General features: G+C 40.7%; 1 protein-coding gene across 1 annotated transcript in view; it reads left to right on the top strand.

Annotated features, from left to right (window-relative positions):
- The first annotated feature begins 210 nt into the window (after window positions 1–210).
- Window positions 211–24,455, top strand: part of LOC149462974 (uncharacterized) — a 49,123-nt gene continuing 24,878 nt past the window's right edge. Inside the window, exons 1-7 of the mRNA XM_089676041.1 lie at window positions 211–276; window positions 6,243–6,362; window positions 13,713–13,865; window positions 13,979–14,125; window positions 15,307–15,444; window positions 19,197–19,316; window positions 22,148–22,300. Of these exons, the coding sequence (XP_089532167.1) occupies window positions 225–276; window positions 6,243–6,362; window positions 13,713–13,865; window positions 13,979–14,125; window positions 15,307–15,444; window positions 19,197–19,316; window positions 22,148–22,300 (883 nt within the window). The 5' untranslated portion in view covers window positions 211–224. The remainder of the gene's footprint in view (window positions 277–6,242; window positions 6,363–13,712; window positions 13,866–13,978; window positions 14,126–15,306; window positions 15,445–19,196; window positions 19,317–22,147; window positions 22,301–24,455) is intronic.

The following is a 24,455-nucleotide window of genomic DNA, read 5'->3' as shown; positions in this document are numbered from 1 at the left end:
ATCCCTTATCTTTATTATGTAATAACTGAATTATTTTTGTGTTAAATGTATTATTTGACTTGGGCCACACTATGCATTGTCATCTCTACCCATTAAATGCAACACCTACTCCTATTCATCAGTCTGGTCACCTCCTCTCTGTTTCTATGACAAGTTGTACCTATAAATGAAGGCCATAACCTAGAGACCAGCACATAGCAGTGGTGTGTGGACATGCCAGCATCATGATAATCCCATTCACAGTTCTTTTCTGCCTTTGTGGCTTGCTGGACACAGGTAAGAAAGGAAAGATGAGAAATGTGTCATTGCTATACTCTGTTCTGCTAAAAAAAAGTTTCATATTTTTTCATGGATAATGACACATGAACTGGTATGACTCAACCAGATCAGGGCCATGCTACAAGCATCAGCCAAAAATAGGTTTCCAAAAATGATTCTACAATTCTGGCAATGTATGGTAGCCACTGACAGCTACATGATCTACTGTATAAAATCCATTTTAGCCATTGATATTTATGGTATTTTATTTAATTTTTACCCTATTTTACTAATTTATTTATGCATTTATTTATTTTTTATACATAAAATAAAAACCTGCCCAAGCAGGAAATACTTAATGGTTAAGCATCAAGAGTTATATTGATGTCACAGTTTTTGATTATATTTTAGATTTTCTAGGGTTACTGGGAAATTAAAACAGTTTGGAGGTAATATTTTATTTGTTTATTTATGTATTTTCTTATCAATTTTTTTTAGTTATACATGTTTAGGCATGCATTGTGTTTGTTTATTAATATTTATATAACATTATTATTTCATAAATTAATCTTCAACTAAATATGATAATAAAAGAAAAAAAAAACAACCGCCATGCTGCCTCACTAAGCAATAATAAAACAAAGCAAAAACAATGGAAAAATTGGATGGGTACATCAAATAATAGTGGGTTGCAGTTCAACATTGTTGTGTGTTCCCTGGATGCAATCTGTGTATATAATAAAGCGCAGCCCCTTATCCTTATACCAATTTTATATTACATCCAATTGTACTTGTACAATCACTATAAAATATATGGAAAAAACAACATATGAATGATGGTGGAAACCCCCAAACAATAAGTTGCCACTTAATACATACACATTGGGTTTATTTACTAAAACTGGAGAGTACACAATCTGGTGCAAATGTGTATAGAAACCAATAAGCTTTTAGGTTTTATTGTCAAAGCTTCATTGAACAAGCTGAAGTTGGAAGCTGATTGGCTACCATGCACAGCTGCACCAGAGTGCTCCAGTTTTAGTAAATCTAACCCAGGATGTTGCTAAATCGACTCTACCATGCAAATAAACGAAACAAGCAATATTTGATGCACCTTAAGCATGATGGTGGAAACCCCAAAGCTTTAAAGGTAACTCCACTTTTGAAGGAAAAAACAGTGAATAAAAAGTTATATAGCATATCTAATTGTGACACAAGCTATATTGTAGTTGAATGGAATAAAAAATGACCTTTCCTTTTCAATCTGCAGATATAATATTCTGTAAAATGCAATGCAACATGGCAACCTGGAGGCTTTCTTTACAAAGACTGTGTACAGAACCCCCCCCCCCCCCCCCCAGACATGTAATTTCCTGCTTGTATGATTGGCTCACTAATTTTATCAAAAGTCTGCACCAAGATGCAAGCAGATTTTGAGCATCCCCTGCAACAAAAATGTCATTTTTGGTGAGATACACCAAGGGAAATCATGTCTTATGCTAGGTTCACACCTAAGAGTTTTCCGCAGCGTTTTGTAGAAACACACTACAGTCCATTTAACATGATTTCCATTTTTTGGAATAGGTCAGGGACTTTTTTTAACTGAAAAAGTAGCATTTTTGGTTCTATAGACTTCAATGGAAAAGCTGCAGAAAAACATGTAGTGCGTTTTTTATGTGTTTTGCTGCATTTTTTATGATTTTTTGATGCATTTTGTGTTTTAAATCTGCCTAGCAACAGAAAAGTTTTAAACAATTTAAAAATGCAAAATGCCTCAAAAACCCGGCAAAAACGCAAAACAAAAAGCAGCAACGTCTCAAACGCAAACTGCATAGGTGTGAACCTAGCCTAGAGGGATGCAGATCCTGCCACTTTCCTCATTAGAGCCCTGCAGGTGCTGCAGCTGGCTGATAATTATAAAACCACTCCCATACAGCTTCATTAACTAACAAAAGGTAGGAATCTGCAATTCGGTTTGTAAAAATCCCTGCAATGTACATGAATCACCCAGAGGGGAATTTTTTTTTCTCAACAAAAGTGGAGTTACCCTTTAGGTAACCAATTAAAAACATACATCTGTGATAATAAATCATATCTTTACCCTGTATAATCAATCCATAAATAGACAAGGTTTAAGTATACAAGGTTTAGATATGATTTATTAACACAAGTTTATGGTTTAAATTGGTTTAAGTTGGTTACTTAACGCTTGCTTGGGGGTTTCCACTATCATTCATAAGGTGTCATCAAACATTGCTTGATTTATTTATTTGCATGGTAAAGCCGATTTAGCAATATCATGTGTACTGTATTTATTAAGTGGCAACTAATTGGGGGTTTCCACTATCATTCATAAGTTGTTTTTCATATACAGTATATTTTATTGTGATCGTACACGTAAAATTGGGTGTACTTTAACCCCTTCACGCCTAAGGGTAAAACAAATCTAAATGCCTAAGCACAATTCTGCAACGTTGACATGTTAGTAAAACCGTACCTATCGTCACAACTACTTTGTACATCCAAGTGGATTATACCTTGTTTTTTTCAGGACAAATTGGGCTTTCATTTGGTGGTAAATGGTCATGGATAGCTCCTAATTTTTTTTTATTATTAAAGGAAAACTGGGCCAAAATAGTAAAAAAAATCATTTTTTTAAATTTAACTGTGTGTTTCTTGTTACGACCATAACCTACCACCAAAGAACAACCCAAAATACATTCTCCAGTTCTTGACGATCGCAGCGATACCATATATGTGTATGTTATTTGTTGTTTGTACCCGTAGTAAAGCCCAGAAACAACAGTGCGCATTTTGTTTTTGTCTTTTTTTTTATTTTTATTTTTTTACATAAAACACACTGTCACTGACATTGACATTAACACTAACTGACACTGATACCAATTTTTTTTTAATCCTGACCTTTGACCCTGACCTTTGCCCTTGACCCTGACCTTTGACCCTGACCTTGACCCAAACACTAACCCTGGTACTGAACTAGATCAAACCTTGATCTAGGTATTTTTCTTTATTTTTTAATATTTATTTATCTTTTTTTTACAAACTTTTTTTTTCTCTCTCTATGTCAGGAGTTCGAGAGATACAATGTATCTCTCTTCTCCATTCATAGAGAGAGAGAAAACAAGGGGGCCGGGCTGCACAGTGATTGATCACTGTGATAGCCAATCAGAGGCTATCACAGCGATCACGTGACCCGGAATCGGGAGTCCCGGGTCCCGATCGTTAGAACGGGACCCGGGGCTCTCAGTGACACCGCGGTCTTGGTGCTGGGAGCGCGCCGAGCGGCGCGCTCCCAGCACAAAGACAGGTACGCAAATATGCGGCCCCACGGAAAAAAGCCCAGGTCCGTGAGGCCGCATATTTGTGTTACGTCGGCGTCAAGGGGTTAAAATTAGTATAAAGAATAGGGGATAGTGCTGCACTTTATTATATACACACAATGTTTAACTAAAACCTGCACAGAGACAGAGATTTTGCCATTGTTGACCTCTAGTTCTAGTTGTGTGGCTGTCATGGCAGACAAATAACTTTTACAATTTCTGAGACCCTGACTTGGAACTAGTGTTTAAATTTAGGGATTCTGACTGAAAGTGCATGTCTACTTTTGCAGCCCAGTCTGGATAACAGCTACTTTCTATTTGTTGCCCCCATTCACATAAAATAACTTAAAAATGCATTATTAAAAATATTTAAAGATTGCAATTACCTTATTTACAGTAGATGCTCTTTTTGGAGCTTCCAGATTTTCTATTGGGGCAGATCACAGAAATAGTTGAAAAATTCTAGCAGTCAGCCATGACAGCTTCCCAGAAAAGGTAAATAATGTGGGTTTTTTTTGTGAATGGGAATCCATATAGATGGGTTTCTCACATTTGAAGAAGTAGGGCCAAAGCTTTTTTAGCTGTACTTCTTCTATAGAACACAGGAGTGCTGCTTTCTGCACTACTATGACCCGTTTTTAGCCAACAGCGGGCTAAAGTAAGCTGTTGGATGACTTCACTCAGCCGGTCCAGACTCTGGAAAGATCCTGACTTTAAAGTCAGGTTGCATCCAGATGAGGGGCGGACTGACAACTCATGGGGCCCTCGGGCAATAGGGGATCATGGGGCCCCTGTGTCCTTGCCCAAACTCAAAAAAGCCTATGAAAAAAGGTACCAGGGGCATCTCATGGGGCCCCCTACTGACCCCGGGCCCTCGGACAGTTTCCAAATGGTCAGTCTGCCCCTGATCCAGATGCCTGAGAGCCTGAGCCAGCTGCTCCTGCACCCTCCACAGCCCAGCGTTCTAGTGAGTGCTGGAGGGGCAGAGCAGAGAGACTGTAATAGCAGTAGTAGCTGGAGTAGAAGAAGTAGAAGTAGTAATCTTTGTATTTGTTATGAATATAAGCCATATACAATATAGCACTGCAAACAGCCCAGCATGCAAAAAAGACCCTAGTCATAGGACAGTCCCACTATCTGCCCCGTCTCATTCTGACTGCAACTAAATTGGCCATATCTTCTTTTTTTTAATTACTTTCAAAAGAAAATTCTTTCACATAGTTACATAGTTAGTCTGGTTGAAAAAAGACAAAAGTCCATCCAGTTCAACCATTAAAAAAAAAAAGTTATAAACCTATACCCACAGAGGAAGAAAAAAAAAACAACAAAGCATGATCCAATTTGCTCCTGCAGGGAAAAAAATCCTTCCTGAACAAATTTTTTAAACACAAATCACCAGCGCCAAAAATCGTGAAATTATATGCCGAATAAACAAATAAATGCTGCTGCTCATTAGTGTAAGCAACAAAAAATACATAAAACATCAAAACAGCGCAAATATATAAAAATTATTAAATACACACTGCAATAAAAAATATAAAATGAAAAATAATAAGTCCCATTCCAAATCAATAGTAAAAAAATAAAAAATTTTAAAATACATAAATATAAAAATAAAAAATAAATTATATCATAAAAGTCCTTTTCCCAAAAAAAACTTTTGATCTGTGTTTCCACCGAAATAGTGCTCAAATACTACACCGCACTCACCAGATAATGATGAAAAAAACGCCTTTAGGGTTTTTTTGGGGGGATCCTAAACCCAGTCAGTATGGCTCCAATCACCAGATATTCTTGGATTTCCCCCACTCCAGACAGGAATATAGCCAACCTCCAACCTTCAAGATCACCAGACACCACTCTCCAAAAAAAGTTTGCAATAACGCAGGGAAAAAAACAAATATATAGCGTAATACTGCAACACTCGGTTATACTCAATTTCCAAGTACCAAACCACTCACATTCTTTATAAGTATAATCAGCATTTATTGCATTTTAAATGGAGCCAAAACGCCACATCACCAGGGTATTTTATGAGATCTCACGGTCAGCAACAGATGACAACACAAGAATCACCCATAAGCAAGATGGCCCCTGGGAACGCCGCACGCCGGCGTGCGTTCCACTCACTGGAAGTGACATATTACATTAGGCGGCAAATCCGGAAATGAACAAATTTAACTAGACAAGATACTGTATGCATTATTTTGATCCTTGATATTTAGAGTGACTCTATCACAGGTAAAGTATTGGGGCTGCCAATGTTGGCTTCTCTTGGAGTATATTATTTCCTAGGCTGTCCTTCTGATGCTTTAGGATCAAAGCTTTCTGAGTCTCTGGCTCCTTTAAGTATGTTGGACATCAAACAGGCTGACAATACTGCTACTAATTGCAAGACAGTGGCTTAGCCTTTTCATCCTGCAACAGGAATTGCTGTTAATGGCAGGATTTCCAGGTATGACACTGTACATAAATTACAAAATACAGGGATGCCAAACAAGCTGAAAAATAGGGTTTACATACAGAATACATTATTAAAGTCGAATAATGAGTTTCACATTAATGATCCTGTTGGTAGAATAATTGTTTCCATTGCTTAGGGTGCTGTACATGGCCTGTAACATGTATTATTTTGTTTTCCAGCATTTAGTTTATCCTGCGTCGTCTGCACTACTAATACATCGACCTCGTGCACAGCAACTGCACTGAGATGTGCTTTAACCAGTTATGTGTGCTTGTCTCAATTAACCAAACAATACACAGGTGAGACCATATAAAACTATATTTTAGGGATATAAGACCATTCTAAAGCTAGATATATGATGAAATAATTCCATGCCTTTGCTGGGGGTATTATATGGACCCTTAATGTTAGTGACGGTAGGCATGTGCTCCTCAGAGATTTAAGAAACCTCTGGTTATTATTAGTGACCCCAACAAGAAGGCATGGGATGAACAGAAACATTTTCCCATGTTGAAATTGTCAGTGGTTCCACCAAGGGGGACTGGAGTAAAATACCACTTAGCAAAAAAGCACGTTCTAACAGTCCATGCATATTTACTTGCAATGCCCTTTGGACCTAAGAAGTCCCCATAACTCCTGTATGCATATAAACACTTTAGTCCCTTTTACTAAGTTTTGTTGGTACTTTAAACTTTAAAGAAATACCAAAATACTTTCTAGGATGAGCTCAAAGATGAACTATACTGTTCTGTACTTGCATAAAAATACAGTTGAAAAAAGCGTGTTTATGAGCAAAAAACATTCAATTACAAGATAAGAAAAAACTGCTAAATATAGATAATAATAATAAAAGTATAACAGATGAATAAGTTACTTGTGTCCATTTGCTTGTGTAGATGGGTAGGAATGTGTAAATTGAAGTGCTTATTCCAGCTAAGGGTGTAAGCAGAACATGGTATATTTTGAATCTCCTTGTTACCAATTGACCAGTAGAGGAAGGAGATAGAACAGTCCATCATTCTACATCAGCCATTCTCAGCCAGGATTCAATGGAACCCTTGGGCTCCTCCAGAGGTTTTCAGGGTGCCTTGAGCTGTAGCTGATAGTCCTCCTACCTGATGGTGCCTTCATAGTTTCAAGGCCAGCACCACTTTGCAAAGTCAGCAGCATTACACCATTGGTCTTTTTAGCTTTTTCTCTGTTACCAATTGACCTGTAGAAGAAGGAGATGGACTAGTCCATCATTCTACATCAGCCATTCTCAACCAGGGTTCCATGGAACCCTTGGGCTGCACCAAAGATTGTCAGGGGTTCTTTAAGCTGTGGCTGGTACAGGGGCAGACTGACGGATCATGGGGCTCCTGTGTCCTTGCTCAAACTCAAAAAAGCCTATGAAAAAAGTACCAGGGGCATCTCATGGGGCCCCCTACTGACCCCGGGCCCTCGGGCAGTGCCCGAGTTTCCAAATGGTCAGTCCACCCCTGGGCTGGTAGACCTCCCTCCTGATGGTGCCTGCAAATTTTCGAGGGCAGCAAACTTGGCAGTCAGTGGCATTACACCTTTGGTCTTTTTAGCTTTCTGTAAGGGTGACAGACCACTACTGTAAGGGGCCAAATTCATTTATTGATATTGTGTTAAAGTGTTACTAAACCCACAACAGTAAAATCAGTCTGTATATGCAGTAAAGCATCCTTGTTATACTCACCGTGGAACCTAAGGGGTTAATCCTCTGCATTGTGTAAAAAGGCTGTTTGATCTTTTCTTCTCTGCCCCTCCTCTTGTTGAAAAGACCTCCTGATACAGACTGAATCCTTAGTCACATGCACACACTCAGTTTGGTGTGTATTGTTAGAGAGGTTTTTTTTTTCTCTTGGGAGAGTGCATGTGATCAGCAAAGGGCCAATCGGCACTGTCCAGACAGAGGGTCCAGGGTTTCACATCCTCCTATAGCAGAAAGAAAACTCCTCCTACAAGCTTTAATCAGTGCTCTGCTGAAGTCACAAGACTGCTCTAACTGCTGATGAGAAAAGGTATTTAGCAGTTTATATTTACTAAAATAATTTATTTTCCATGTTGTGTGTACTGTGCAAGTTCAGATAGAGTGAATGCAGGGTCCTGGGTTTTGTAACACTTTAACAGATAGCCTATGCATTCTGGGGTCAAAGGAACTCCCCCTTCATCAGGGCTTCAGTAAAAAATGAGAACCTTGAGAGAACTCAAAGTAAGGCTTTCCTCTTTGTATCTGTACAGGGAAGCTAATTGCTGGATTAGGATTCCTGGTCAGCAGTATCCACACAGCAATCAAAATAAGACTTTTGGTCTTATTTTGACTACTGATGTACATACTGCTGGTCAGGAATCCTAAACCAGCAATCAGCCTTCCTGCATTCATGTTGAAATGGGAGGATTTAGGGTATGAATAGTCCACCTACTCTTCCATCCTCCCACACTTTAGATCCTCCCATTCCCACACTCAGGGTTGTCTATATATTTTGTGTTCATTGTATTGGAATTGATAAAGAAGCATTCACTTTCAAATGCCATCATCTGTAGTCTCCTGGGCTCCCCCAGCCACCGTCCCTGGGATCAGTGTATTGAAGATGTCACGTCCGGCTGGTTGGTGACAACATTTCCATTCCAGGGTGTATCTGGTTTGGCTGGCAGCCATCTTCCTGGTTGGTGCACTCATGCAGAGTGGCTCCACGGAACACCGGAGCTCCTTGTCTAGACAGTCCAGGGGTTTCCATATCCAGGACCTACATGCATGTTCAGTGGCCTGGCTTACATACAGATACACTATCTACCTCCACATTCCACCAGGAGATGCTACCATGGCTGTAGTGAGATCTAGCTGGTTCTATTTAGTTACCAATGAGTCTATGTTTACTGTGGCGGCTATTTGAATAACGAGATGTTATATGTTTTATCAAGTTGAATAAAAGGATCACATTTTTAACTGATGGACTGAACTTTCCTTGGGCACCTTTTATATATATTTACTTTCAATTTATTGCCAATTACCAGTGCATTGTTTTTCTTATCTTTGAGTGTACTTGCTTTGCCCCTATTCCCAAGGGTGTTTTTTTTTGCAGCTACACTTGGAATGTGTTTGTCCACATTGTGCAATTTAGTGCCTAGCCCAGCTGTCATTTTGTCTGTTGCAAGCCGCCTAACTTGAGACAGCGGGCTCTTCAAATGTGTTTTTCCCTTTCACTACCTTGTTGAAACTCATATCAAAGTCCCAGCATCTCTTGGATGCCTTTTTGTTTTCACTGGAGTCACTACTGTAAGGGAGGCAGTCTATCTATTGTAACCAAAAGATAGACACTGACTATCTATTGGCCACCAATGTAAGGGGCATTCTTGCCATTTTATTTATTTTAGCAAGGGCTCTCCGAGACCTGGAAATTGCTTCAGGGGTTTAAGGTTGAGAAAGGTTGTTCCACATAGTAAATACGACTTGTAAGTTTAATGCAGGGTTTCTCAACCAAGGTTCCGTGGAACCCTAGGGTTTCTCCAGAGGCTGCTAGATGTTCCGTGAGTAAAGAGCAATTTCTGCCTCTCAGATAAGTTCCCACTGACACCATTGATCGTTTTAATTATCTGTAAAGGGGGTAATTCTTCCCAATGACTCCAAATGAAGGGAACATTCTTCCCACTAACCGTCACACTAATGTATCATGAGTTGTAGATATAGTAACTTTTAGCAGGGGTTCCCTGAGACTGGAACGTTATTTCAAGTGTTCTTCTGTCGTGAAAGGTTGAGAAAGGCTGGTTTAATGTCTTCTTATATCGATCATTTGAATTAAATAATCATACATATACTTGTACAGTTCTATAAGAATTCCTTTCTTTCATATATCCATGTCCCCCAAAAAATGTTACAGTATCAAGCTAGTAAATTTTTTCCTTATAAAAATCAGAGACCATTTTTTTATAGATGTAATAGTCCTGCTCTTTCTCTCCAAACCAGAACCAAAGTAAAATTCCAGAGACAGTTATCTTGGACCCTCCACATTCATACAATAAAATATATCCTATTGATAACGATAGCCTTGTTAGCAAACGTATTAATGTAATTTATATGAATAACTTCTTTGTATGACTTGTTACTAGTCCATTATTCTAATACACTTACTGATCATTAGTGAGGAGTTGGTGGCAGGAAGAGACAATCCCATATTAAAGTTTTCTCTCCTTAAAGTATAACTAAAGGCAAATTTTTTTTTTTGTTTTAGTTTTGGATAGAGAGGGATTAAATCACCACTTAGGTTTTTATTGTTGTCTGTGCCCCTGTTAGAGAGATTCACCCTCTCTGTTTGTCCTGTTTACGCTTTTACAATTGAACGGATCTGCTGCCCTCTACTGCTGGTGACTAACAGCCATGGATAAGGGGGTACCACCAGTCCTCCAGTACAGGGCCCAGGCAAGCAGGGGGGCACAGACAGCTAGGTGAATCATATCAGGGCAGGGACGGAGATCAACATGGTGAGGGGGGTACTTACTGGAACCGATCCCCTGTATGGCTCTCTCTGCAGGAGCTGAAAGCTGGCCTCTTCTCCTCTCCCTCCCCATGGCTTCCAGCTGCTGCAAAGAGCCATACAAGGGATCGGTTCTAGTAAATGCGCCCCCCCAGCTACACTTATCACCCTCCCTGTGCACCATACATTTCCCCCTGCTGCTTTGCTCTCCCTGCCCCCACTCCTGCAGTGCCTCCAGCTTCCCTCCTCTCCTGCCCACCGGCAGCTGCAAGCACACATTAGGACCTTCAGGGTGGAGAGTGGGGGAAATGTCCTGTAAATATGTCACATTTGCCAGCCCCTTCCTTCCCTGAATGAACACAATTAGTGATTGGTACTGATCACTCTTTGTGTTCATTCATAACTGAAGCATCGTAAACTGTGTTTTTGAAAAAGGGCCCTGTCAGGTTGGCTGTATAGGGCCCTGTGGTTTCTAACAGCAGCCCTGGTGACTAATATCACAGTGTTATGTATACTTATGTATTAGCACTTCTGGAAAGGAGTGGAGAGAGAGAGAGAGAGAAAGTCCCAGCCACATGTCCTGTCTATGCTGCTAAATGCAGACCAGAAGAGACTGCAAGTATTCTTATGTTCCAATAGTTGAACTGCAGCTACCCATAGCTTCTTGAGTGTGTATCTAAATCCTTCTGACTGGCCTATCTCTGTCCTATTGGTATTATCTCACATGCACAGTGCCAAAGAGCTAGGTCTGTGCTACTGTATTTGTGTAGTGGTTGCCTTACCGTATGTTAGTAGGTGAATCTGTCTATTGCAATAGACTTTAAATACAGCTCCTGGTAATTTAGTTAACCCTGTCCCTTCTGGTCTGGTAATAGATACCTAGTTTTAGCTCAAGACTAGCATAGGCTAGAGCCAGGTTAGACATTCAATGGCCACTTCTGGAACTTTGAGTTTAGTTGCATGTCAGATTAGAAAATACTATGGAAGGATAACAGCACAGAGTAGGCTGACTCTTCCAGTGCCACACCATGGATTCTGCATGTGAGAAACTGCATTCTAGACTGGTTGGACAACAGTTGGAAGATCTCCCTATCACTGCTGATCTTGTTTTCAGGTCTCTGACACAAAGACCAATGTAGCATCGTGATTATTTTACATTTTGATTAGATTTCTGGTTTGATTTGTCTTATTTACCTAAAGGTTTAGCTCAATATCCTGCTTTGGGAGGGTCATTTCTAAAAATACCCCCCCCCCAAAAAAAAAGAGGGCTACACCATGAAAAAATAATTTTGGGCTGTCACCAGAATAGAGGAAAAATATTTTATTGGGGACACCAGTTGCAGTGACCCTGGTGACAGCAAGCAATTCTCTCACTTTGGAGGGATTTGCTTTAATTTCCTGTTTTGGCTATGGGATAGGAAGTTAAGGGAAATCTCACAAATGGGACACAGAAGGCAAAATAAAACTGACAGGCGTTATAATCCTTCCTTAAGATGGCCATTAACAAATACATTTTAGAACAAAGAGAAATTCCCATCCTTCTCTTTCAAATTTTCTTTCTTTGCAGTCAAAAAATAATTTTTTTTTTTGACCTGGCAGATGATTAGAGAAACAAATGAATGTTGGTAAACAGAAACTTTTGAATAATTTCTACTAGTGTATCTCCAATTTAACTCTATTCAAAATAAAAAAAAGGGGTCCTGCCCTCTGTGTAAGCAGTAGTCTCCCTACAGAGGTTGACACATCCCCTATATAGTGGGTTAACTGCTTTCACAGAGTGGGTCCTTCTCTGCAGCATACTGTCAGGGATAGGCCCTTCTACGCAGGCTGTGGCTGCTTTCTAAAGAAATGCAACTATAAAGTGTTACTAAACCCACAACAGTAAAATCAGTCAGTATATGCAGTAAAGTATGCTTGTTTTACTCACTGTGGAACATAAGGGTTTAATTCTCCTCATTTTGTAAAAAGGCTGTTTGATCCTGTTGTCTCTGAACCTTCCCTTCTTCTGCTGTCCCCAATCCATTTGCTGATAGTGCAGAGCTCTAGGAGTCACTCTGCACATGCTTAGTTTAGTGTGTATGGCTAGAGAGTTTTTTTTTTTCTTTTTTTTTGGGGGGGTACATGTGATCAGCACAGAACCAATTAGCACTGTACATACAGAGGGTCAGGTGTCATGCAGCCTCTTAGGACAGTCAGAGCAGAATGAAAACTACTACAAACTTTAACCAGTGCTCGGCTGGAGACTGATAGAAGTCACAAGACTGCTATATACTGCTGATGAGTAAAGGTATTTAGCAGTTTATATTTACTAAAATAATTTCATTTCCATGTTCTTTGTACTGTGGGAGACCAGATATAGTGAATGCAGGGTCCTGGGTTTAGTAACACTTTAGGACTTAGCACACCTTTACTTTTAATGCTCTTGGAATGTATTTAGCTGGTTTAAAGGGTAATTACAGCTCAGCTAAAAATGTAATATGTATAATGACACCTACCATCCCCTAGATGTTAGATTGTTTTCTAACATTTTCAGCAAGGTGTTTCATGTATCCTCATGCAGGCAGTCCCATTCATGTCAGTTGGGATGCAGTGGCTGCATGGACATAGCCGCTGTTCCCAATTTGACATTCGTGTGAGTGCAGGTACGTTCGTGTCCCCGAACGCACACAATCTGCATTTGGGGACACACACCAGTACTCTCACAGAGGAGCAATGGCTGTATCCCAATTCACATGAAAGGGACTACCTGCACACTGATGTCTGGAACAACTGTGTATCCCATGAAGGCAAACATGGTCCTTACATGGGTGTATGCTTAAGTATGCCTGTATGAACAAAGCCTTAAGGTCCAGCATGGATGGCAACCATGGCTTCCATAAAAAGGGGAACGTATCCATCCATGGACAGGAAGTGTGTTACTGGCAGGAGTACTAGATAAGAATTAATAGAAAAAAAAACTAAAAAAGGAAACTAAGGCAGCCACCACATCTGAGGGCTGGTAAGATGCAGTATCATAATATTCTGTTTTTGACTTTAGATACTCTTTGAATTGAAAGTTCAGTTTGGTATTAAGACAAAATTTTTAATTTCTTTTATATATTCAGTAGTGATTCTAGTTAGATTGTGAGAGAATAATATTTGGCTCTGTATATATTTTCTCTGTTGTAGATAGTGGATACCCCCCATTGTATGTGTTCAAAAGAATGTGCTCCCCCACCTCTTATTGTAACACTAAGGGCATAATGACAGACTTACAATTCACAACGGTGACATCAACTACTTGTTGTACTACAAGCTCGTGCACCCCTACAGCACCAGTCCGTAAGTATATTAAAGGAAACCTTTTTCAGTGTTGTTATCACATTGTATATGATTTAACACTTCTGTTCTTTAATTTGATCCTTCTATTCTTTCTTTCTTTCTTTCTTTCTCAGTGCCTGCTGTAAGCACCGTTCCCAGTGCTTATTCCTGCCCCGCTTGCACCAAAACGGACATCATACCGTGCCCCATGGACTATGTTATACAATGTCCAGGCAATCAGAGCCAGTGCATGCAGTATGTGGAAAATGAGATTGTCACAAGTAAGTGTATAATGCCGCATTACCTAGAAAATTATACTTCTCGATGCATGTCCATCTCTACTTCCCTTGAGAGAAAACTAATATCCTAGGGGTCGGTTTTATTTGTTTAATTCATTTATTTATCATTCATTTACATTTAGTTTTTTTTCCTATTCTTTTCCTTTTTACATTTATACATTATTAAAATTTATATATGTCCTTGTATCTTATGTATACAATCTTTGTTTAACAGATACATTTTTAATATATGATAGCTAAGGGACAGCACAGCAGAACTAGCTCCATCCTGGCACAGCTGTCTCTCATTGACCATTTGGTCTGATAAGGGGTTACTGACTGCTATAAGTCATTGACTTGTGTGTGCAAATTGTAGCTAGAGCTATTCATCTTTGTTAACAGCATGTGAACAGCTGAAAGCTCCACCTGCTCCCTACAACCTTTTACAATCCTATGATTGGCTAAGATTACAACACTCTAATAAAGCATCTTTGAATAAGAACCATTTATCCCTTCATTTCTTTATAATAAGGCTTTACCCATTCAGATTGGAATAGAGAGTTGTCCATTTGCTGAACCATATTTCAAAAACAGTAAGGCTAGCAGTAAATAAGATTCTCTGGGTATTGGAATGCTTTGAAATAGACAGTGTCAGCAACAATGAGCATCTGGACATTGGTGCCACCAATGACATCACTATCACCCTAGGCATGACTGCAGATAGGGGGGGAGAGCCAACCTTCCTGTACTAAGTCCTGACTCGCTTGTTCTTCCTGATTGCCTGGGAGCAGAGAGGGGATATTTATTCCCTGTTGGGGAGCAGGCAAAGGATTACTACAGGCACAAGCTGCTTTCAGGGGCAGGAAAAGTAATATTACATGAATTGGCTTCTGACAATTACTCCTGATCCCTGCATTTTGTCAGTTACATACCCCTGATCCCTTCCCTCTGTACATTACATATTCCCGACCCCTGTACTCTATAAGTTACATACTCCTGGTGACTATGTGATATTCTGACAGAAGAATGGTACTTGTTACACTTTGAATTTTTGTATTATGTTATGCTAATATAATATAACATTCTTAACCCAACACTACAACCACATTAGGCTTACTGTTTATTATAGAATTTTCTAGATGCATACCAGTCTAAAATATTGTCATATTTTGCTTCTGTTTTAGGCGGGAATGCCCGATATGGAAATTTGACGGGATGCTCTGATCTCACTTTTGCATCAGTTCTTCTTCCATTATTTTACAGTAGTTCATCCGGGTACAAATCATACTACGCTGCTTACCAAGCAACAGTCTTAAAACCAAGTAATTTTTTTTTTTTTTATCAACATAATTTAGATGCAACTACTACTAATGTGATTAAAACTGAACTCCAGGCAGACATAAAAGACACAAAATAAGTCAGCTCTGTATTCATTAATACATCCTTAAAGGATAAGTATACCTTTCGTAACACGTTACATGTTAAACCCATATTTAAGGTGTAACATGTAACATGTTATGGATGGACTGGCCCCTACCCAACTACAAGTTCTGACAGCCTTTGTAGCTTTCGGCTTATAGTTCTCAATTAACTACCACGGCGCTGTGGTAGTTCATTGAGTCTTCCTGTCAGAGTATCTGCCTGCCTGTATGATGTACGGGCACACAGACACACTGACAGGTTTGCAGGGGACCTGCATGATACAAATGATCTTCTCTTTTTGGGTTTTGATAGGGAACAATGACCTTGGATAGGGATACCCCAGAATTGTAAAAACAGACCAACATGAGGACTCTTAAACTTCTGGGTCCGTTGCACAAACATGAATGTCCCACAGGATCTCTATGCTGATGGTGAGCTGTACTACTCCCAGAGTTAAATGCTACACACAGTCACTACTCTTCAGCACTGGGGTCATCTAGCCACAGGATCATTGGTTGCCTCCTACTGATATCCACCAGGCTCTTCCTAGTGAGATGTAGACTCACACCACTATAAGACCACTGGACTCCTTTCCACTAGCTTCCTCTTGGCTCTCCAGTGAACATCTCCATATCTGACTTCATCCCCAGGTGCGGATTTGCAAATAGGCCCCCCAGCTAAGCCTAGCTGGGACCTCAGAGTCTTCCTGAAGACTTCCTCTAGGATCCTGTCCCAGGGGAAAACCCTCTGCCCAAAGGTCTCCTCCTTCAGGACTGGACTCAGGAACACTGCCATGTGATTCCCAGGCCTCAGTCTATTTATGGGCTTTCTCACCACCTACTGGACACACCTGCTGCATGCCCTGTCCTTCCTCACACAATTATTCTAGTTTAGAATCCTCTAGAAGATAGGGGGAAGTAGCAGAGCAGTAGCCTGTGAAACAATGAGCAGCTGTAATTAATCAACCCCTGCTCCTCCAATTACAGGGGAGCCAAACTAAATTTACTGAGCAGTATACTGTACACTTGGAGGGTGCTACATATACAAACATTGCACTACGTGGCACTACCCCATTGACTTCAAAGGGTGGGTTAGACAAGCTTCACTGGTGTGCTAAGCTAAATATGCCACAGCTTTGACTTGTGTAAAATCTCCTCCAACTGCATGTTATTTGTTAAATGGGTGGTCAATGAGCAACAAAACCACGGTTCAACCATCTGTTTAACACTCCCCTTCTGCCCCTGTGAAAAAGGTCTAAATATTACTAAACTACACCTTATTAAAACAGGTCTCCCTTCCTGCTAGTCAGGTCTGTGCTGTGTGGCAGAACTGTATAAACTTCATAACTGGATGGACAAAAATACAAACCCTTTGGTAGTTAAAACAGTCCCCACATTTGCATTACAACTGTGTATTTAGCTGTTTGCCTTGGGTACAGCCTTATTAAACATTTTAAACCAGTGGTGACTAATTATGGTATAAGAAAATATTGCTTCTGGAGGTTTGGCTTACAGCATATTTTTTTCTTGATGGGAATGGAATCCATATTGAAGGTTCATAGATGGCCATGGAATAGTCATAGATAGTTGGGATGAGGAGCAACAGGATGAGAAGAACAACAAAATGTGTTAGGGTTTATTGGTATGGTTTATATTTCTTAGGATAAGTGACAATTCTCCAAAAAATCATTAATATTGTATTTTGTTGAAAGACTGCCAGTCATTTTAGAGACCAAGGTTTTATAGTCTACATAGAGACCAAGCCATTATGAAAACCACATTTTTATAGCGGCTAGAACTTGCCATAGCATGAATGGGGCTTACTAATCTGATGTAGGGAATATAAAGACACCATATGACATCTGTTGAACTCCTCTATACTGTACATGTCTAATTTTCAGGAAGTGTCTTAGCATAAAATTGCCAACATTCAATTTTATGATCAGGTACCATCATGGCTTTGTTATCATTAATTTATTTAAAGCTAAAACTCTAGGGAGAGACACACTCTTCAGCCAAAAGTATGTGGAAACCCATCTAAAATATTGAGTTCAGGGAAGGGTACTATTAATGTCACAGCTCAGAGTGCAATGGTACAATTCTAAGCTTGTGACAACAATTGGGGGAAGGCCCTTTTATGTTCCAGCATGATTGTGCCTGTGTGCACAAATCTGCTCCATCAAGACATGGTTTGATGAGTTTGGTGTGGAGGAACTCAACTGGTCTGCACAAAGTCTTGATCACAACCCTACTGAAGGTCTTTAGGATGAAATAGAAGCCATGAGCCAGGTCTTCTCGAACATCAGTACCTGACCTTGCAAATCTTAGTTTGGCTGAAAGAGAAGAAATTTCCACACTCCTCTTTGGAAAGACTTCAAAGGGAAGTGGAGGCCATTATAGCCATAAGGAATGGGCAAATCCGTAATCATACCCACGGTTTTGATATAAGATATCCAGTATGCTCATATACCATGGGTGTAACGATAGGTAGACAGAAATTGGTTTCATAGTGTAACAAATCACCATTAAATCCATGTATTCGTTTAAAATAAATATGTATTTCTATATACAACTAGCAGTATCCTAGTACTTAGAAGATTTGGTGTACTTGAGTTTTTCTTGACATTAACCTTTTGTACAGCAGATTAGGAGGGGTGGGCAGCACAGTTAACCAATGAGACTCTGATGCTTACACAGCAGTGTTTATCTCCCATTGAAAGCCTTCTGACTGGAAGAGAGTGATGACCTCATCTGTGTTCTGCTGCTCATTCATTGCTCAGCCACAGATTGGTGTGTGTCCTAGACCACACTAACGATTACAGCATTGTGAGGTCTTTGTTACAATCTGCGTTACATATAATTACAAATCTCTTAGTACAGGGGTCTCCAAACTTTCCAAACAGTTTACAGTGCTTCAGACCTGAGGAGACTGTGGCTAGTGTAAGCAGAAAATGTCCTAGTGTTTGTAGGAATAGACAATTCCCCAACATGGTGTTCAGTGAGAGGAGAAACTGAGTCCTATCTTTGGTGCCATTGGGAGGAGTAGCATCCATTGTTGGTATCAGTGGGAGGAATAGTGCCCCATCTTTGGTGTTAGTGGGAGGAATACTGCCCCATTATTGATGTCACTGGGAGGAATAGTGCGCCATCAATGGTATCAGTGGAGCGAATAGTGTCCCATTATTGCTGTCAATAGAAACAATAATGCCTCATCATTGGTGACAGTGGTAGTAATAGTGCCCAACATTGGTGTCAGTGGGAGGAATAGTGCCCCATCATTGGCTAGAGTGGAGGAATAGTGCCTCATCATTGATGTCAGGGTTAGGACTAGTGCCCCATCATTGATATTAGTGGGAGAAACAGTGTCCCATCATTGCTGTCAGTGGAAGGAATAGTGCCCCATCATTGGTGTCAGTGGGAGTAACAGTGTCCCAAGGGCCAGATAAATATATGAAAGGGCCCACATCGGGCCACAGTTTGGAGGCCACTGTTTTAGTAGATAAGACAATATAGTAAGCACACTTGTAACTGCTGTCATACTGTGTATGGCTCAAATCTGGATGTCCACTCTGGAAGCCGTTGTACAGCAATTTCTGATAAGCATATTTGATTTTACATGTTCATCAATAACTTATTTTTACTATCCTTCCCAGACCAAATCCTGTTCTGTAACAACTACATAAATTCATCCAGCCTAAGGCTTCCTTACAATCCCTATATATGCTTGCCAACGCAGGATGTCTGTTTGACGGAGTTCTACCAAACCACAGATGGTAACATCTAATAATATTTTACTTAGTAAAATACAGTAAAGAAAGTCAAGTACAGAAATTATTTAATGGAAAAATCTATAGTTTCTTATTTTAATTTTACATTACCTGTTGTGTGGTCACACTTTACCTTCAAAACAGCATCAATTCTTCTAGGTACACTTGCACACAGTTTTTGAAAGAACTCAACAGGTACGTTGGTCCAAACATCTTGGAGAACTAACTACAGATCTCCTGTGGATGTAGGCTGCCTCAAATCCTTCTGTCTCTTCATGTAATCCCAGAAAGACTCGATGATGTTACTCGATGAGTAGTGATGGGTTGAACACCCCCCTGTGCAGTTCGTGGTCGAACATTCAAACCTACCAAAAGTTAGACTGCGAACTTTGAACAGGGACAATTTACTAAGCGGTATCTTACTGCATCTGCGTATGTGGTAAGATACCGCACAGCTACTACAATACCGCATGAGTTATATTATTAAGTCATACGGTATTTTAGTAGTGAAAACATTCTTTAATCCCCACTGACAGCTGAATGTAAAAAGAATTGCCAGCATTGCCCAGCAATTAAAAAATGTAAAAACCCTTCAGGTCTGGTATGGATTTTGAGGTAAACCCGCACGCCAAAATTAAAAAGAATATGACATGGGGTCCCCACCAAAATCCATACCAGATCCTTATCCGAGCATGCAGCCCAGCAGGTCGGGGGGGGGGGGAAAGAGAGAGTGCCCCTCTTCTTGAACCACACCAGGTCACATGCCCTCAACATGGGGGGGTGCATTGGGGCAGGATGGGTTCTCCCCCAAAGCACCTTGTCCCCATGTTGATGGGGAAAAGGGCCTCTTCCCCACAACCGTGGCTGATGGTTGTGGGAGTCAGCTGGGGGGGGCCTTATTGGAATCTGGAAGCCCCCTTTAACAAGGGGGCCCCCAGATCCCAGCCCCTCCTATGGGAATGAATATGGGGTACATGGTAGCACTACTCAGTCACAAAAAAAGTGTAGTGTACAGATGAAAAGAAACAGTCTTTGACAAGTCATTAAAAATGAAAACAAAATGTCCCCCAAAGTAGATCCAACGTCAATCACGATGTCCGCCGACCACCGCCACCCCGAAAAAAAGAACAAAAAAAAATTATCCTCTCTCTACGCTGGCTCCCGCCATCTGACAACTGCACTGGGATGACAGTTCTTAAATAGTGTGGTGATGTCACAAGGGGCAGGGTCACCCCACCCCTTGTGACATCATCATGCACTATGATTGGCCAACGCATTGCTCCTGATCTGTGGTAAGGTGCATTGCTTTGACCAATCACAGTGCACTGTCAGAGCTCAGTACATTGTGGGGTGCAGCGGGCAAACAGCCTGCCAAATGCCCTTACCAGCATTATGTTTGACTCAAACATGAAGCCCCACCCTAATGGTCTTTATGAAGAGATAATTCATAATGACAATGACTGTATGTTTGGGATCGTTGTTCTGCTGCAGAATAAATTTGGGGCTAAAAACACACCTCCCTGATGGTATGGCATAATGGATAAGGAAACAGTACCTTGGGTGTAGCTGTAGACAATTAACTATAGACTCAGCTCTTTGCAAAACCCTAATGAGGGCACAAGTCTTCTTTTCCCAGATGAAGAATGACTCATCATCTGATCCACTCACTATGTACTGAGCATTACTTCCCATGAAGCTGGCTTCCTTTATGTCTGTATTAGTATTACAATGTTCACAGTATCTGTGCTTATAGTCCAAGCTTCGTTCTCTAAGCAGCAGTTGGTCCTCGGAGAGGGAATCCTTCCTGCATCCTGGGTGGAGGTAGACAAAGCCTCCTTTTTATCGTCCTGGTTGTCATTTTTGGAGAATAAGGCAACCCCTGATATCCCTGTCAAGTGCATCACATGTTTTGAGGCTGCTCTGGGAACTTGACTTTAAACTCCTCCAAACAATCTAGTATCTGTCTGTATCTCTCAGCAATGAGGACACCATTGATCCTGACCAAATCTCCATCTTCCATTTGCAGAAATACAGCCCTAAACTTGAACTTCCACCATGCTTCACAGTTGCATGCAGACACTCAATATTCTAACACTCTCCATCTCTCCGGCGAACAAACTGCCTCCTGCTACAGCCACATATTTGATATTTTGACTCATCAGTCCAGGGCACCTGCAGCCATGTTTCTGAACACCAGTTTCTATATTTTCCTGCATAGTTTAGTCACTTATCCTTATTTCTATGTCAGAGGCATGCCATGGCTTTTTGCCACAATTTATTACTTTGTGCTCCCCAAAAGTGCTTGAACAGTACATCTTGGAATCCCAGTCTGCTTTGAAATCTTTGCATGAGAGAGAGTGAGACCTTCCTGACACATTATAACTACATTGTGTCTTGTTTCTGTGCTCAGTCTTGCCATGGTGTATAACCACTGACATGAAACTGTCTTCCACAACCTCACCTCAATAGCAGAGTTTGGCTGTTCCTCATCCAGGTTTAAGCTTCCTACACAGCTGTGTCTGTGTCAGAAAATGACTGTTTTTCAACCTACCTATGAAATTGATGATCATTAGCACCTGCTTGGTAGAATTGGTTAGTCATACCCCTGACTCTAATCCTACAAAATCCCTCATTTTGTGTAAGTGTACAAAGTGTGGAAGTGTTAGAACTGATGCTGGTTTGAAGCCAAAGGGTAGTCACACCAAACATTGATTTGATTTAGATTTTTCTTCTGTTCGCTCATTTTGCATTTTGCATAATATATACTGTATATATATATATATATATATATATATATATATATATATATACCTATAGTAACCATGTATGTGTTTTAGCTTCAGGTAATGTACTATCCATAGACCAAGTAGGGAGATGTGGGAACTCCAGCGAGTGTGGCCAAGCCATTGTGGTCAGTTACCCAACAAGAAACATTGCTATCAGCACCACCTGCTGTAATACAAGTGGATGTATCCCACCTACCTCTATCGGTATGAACGTATATATCTCATTACTATATTCATACATAAAGCTATACCTAATAATATACATCATTAAAGGAGGACTAAAGACAACACTTTTTATTTCCATTTTGGATACAGTAAGGGAGGGTTATAATACCCCTTGTCCATTTTTTTTTTTTGCCGTCTGTGTCCCATTGGGGAGATTTACAGTATCTTCCCTTCTTGTCCCATAGCCAAAAAAGGAAGTGGGAGGAAATCCCTCCAAAGTGAGGGAATCCCTGGTTGTCACCAGAATTAATGTCCCCATTGGAGAATTTCCCCTTTTTTTCCTTTTCTGGTGACAACCCAAAATTTTTAATTTTCTTTCACTCTCAGTGAAAATGGTCACATGGACAAATAGAGAGGGTTAATCTTCCTAACAGGGACACAGACAGCAATAAGAACCTGATAAGGGGCTATAATAGCTCTCCAATCTATTACAAAAAAAAAACTGCATGGTAAACTGGTGTTCTGTGTAAACTGGGTCGAAAAACAAATATTATATTTTCTCTCCAGGTCGAATGTTTTTCATTCATACAGAATACAATGAATCAGGAAAATATTGTATTATGGCCACTAGATGGAGCTTATAGCCATAGGAAATAAGTGTTTATTCCCTATGCTCACAATTCCATCTAGTGGCCATAATGGGGTATTTTCCTGATGCACTCTGCATGAATGAAAAACATCTGACCTGGAGGGAAGTAGCCTAATAACAGTTTTTTTTTGTCCCCATTTGTACAGAACAAATGTACTGACAATTTCCCAGGATGAATATATACCCCTCTAAGTGTATGTAAAATAATTTTATTTATTTTTTAGTTTTGAATAGAGAAGATGAATGTTGAAAACCCTATAAGTTTATTTATGCAGCTTGTGTCCCAGAAGAAATCTCTGAATGGAAATGTCCCTTAGATAATTGTCAATGCAACAGATGTTCCCACTTCGGGTTGATTTACACCAGCAACTGCATTACAACACAGCTGATGGTGTGTAGTAGGATGTCAGCAGCTCCAATGCACTAATCACAGCACATTGCACTGTCTACTTTTTTTTAACAAACTTTATTGAAATGTCACACGATTCTATTGGGCTTGTACTATGCTTCAGTTATGAGTGAACACAGTGAGTGATCTGTACTGATCACTCATTGTGTTCATTCAGAAAAGGAAGCGGCTGGAAAATGTGACATATTTATTGGACATTATCCCACTGTCCATCATGAAGGATCCTATTGTGTACTTACAGCTTCCAGTGGGAAGGAGAGGAGGGAAACCGGCAGCACTGCAGAGGTGGAAGCACACAGGGAGGCATTGGCAATTACTGGAACCAATCCCCTTTATGGTTCACTCTGCAGCAGCTGAAAGTCAGCGGGAGGGATAGGAGAAGTCAGCTTTCAGCTGCTGCAGAGAGAGCCAAACATGGGATCAGTTCCAGTAATTGCCCCCCACCATGCTGATCATCCTCCCTGCCCACATCCGATTCACTCAGCTGTATGGGCCCCCATGCTGGCCTAAGCCCCGTACAGGAAGACTGGTGGTACCCCCTTATCTACGGCCCTGGGTAGAAGACAAGGCATGTTGCAATGGGACTGTGCTGGAATAGACACCCAATGAGGTCCTACCGCACCTGGTGCGAAAGTACCCTTAGGGCTGGTTTACACCAGGAGCATGTTCCTGTGCAATTTGAGTGCAGTTCATTTTCAGCCCATTCATCTGCATTTCTGGGTAGGGGGCACGCACGCCCTACCCACGCTGCTATTGGCGGCAGGGATGTCAATCAGCGGGTCCCGGCTGGCGATTCTCGGCCAGCACTCGGCGATCGTTGGCAAAGCTGACAGGGGAAAGACCTGTGTATAAACAACACAGGTCTCTCTCCTCTCAGCAAGGACATGCTGCTTTGTACAGCATGTCTCCCAGGTAAAACAGCACACAATGTAAAACAGCACACAATGTAAAACAGCACAAAGTTGACCCATTGATCGCCCCAGAAGTTAACCCCTTCCTGCCCAGTGTCATTAGTACAGTGTCAATGCTTTTTATTAGCACTGATGTATTAGTGTCATTGGGGATGTCAGTGGCAGTTAGTCAGTTCCCACCCAGAGTCAGAATGCCAGCCGCAGTCCCGCAGCCCCGCTATAAAT

This window comes from Staurois parvus, unplaced genomic scaffold (genome assembly GCF_062004578.1).
Source record: "Staurois parvus isolate SC_StPar_1 unplaced genomic scaffold, SC_StPar_1.0 ptg000163l, whole genome shotgun sequence".
In the NCBI taxonomy this organism is placed as follows: Eukaryota; Metazoa; Chordata; class Amphibia; order Anura; family Ranidae; genus Staurois; species Staurois parvus.
This window is presented reverse-complemented; position numbering and strand designations above follow the sequence as displayed.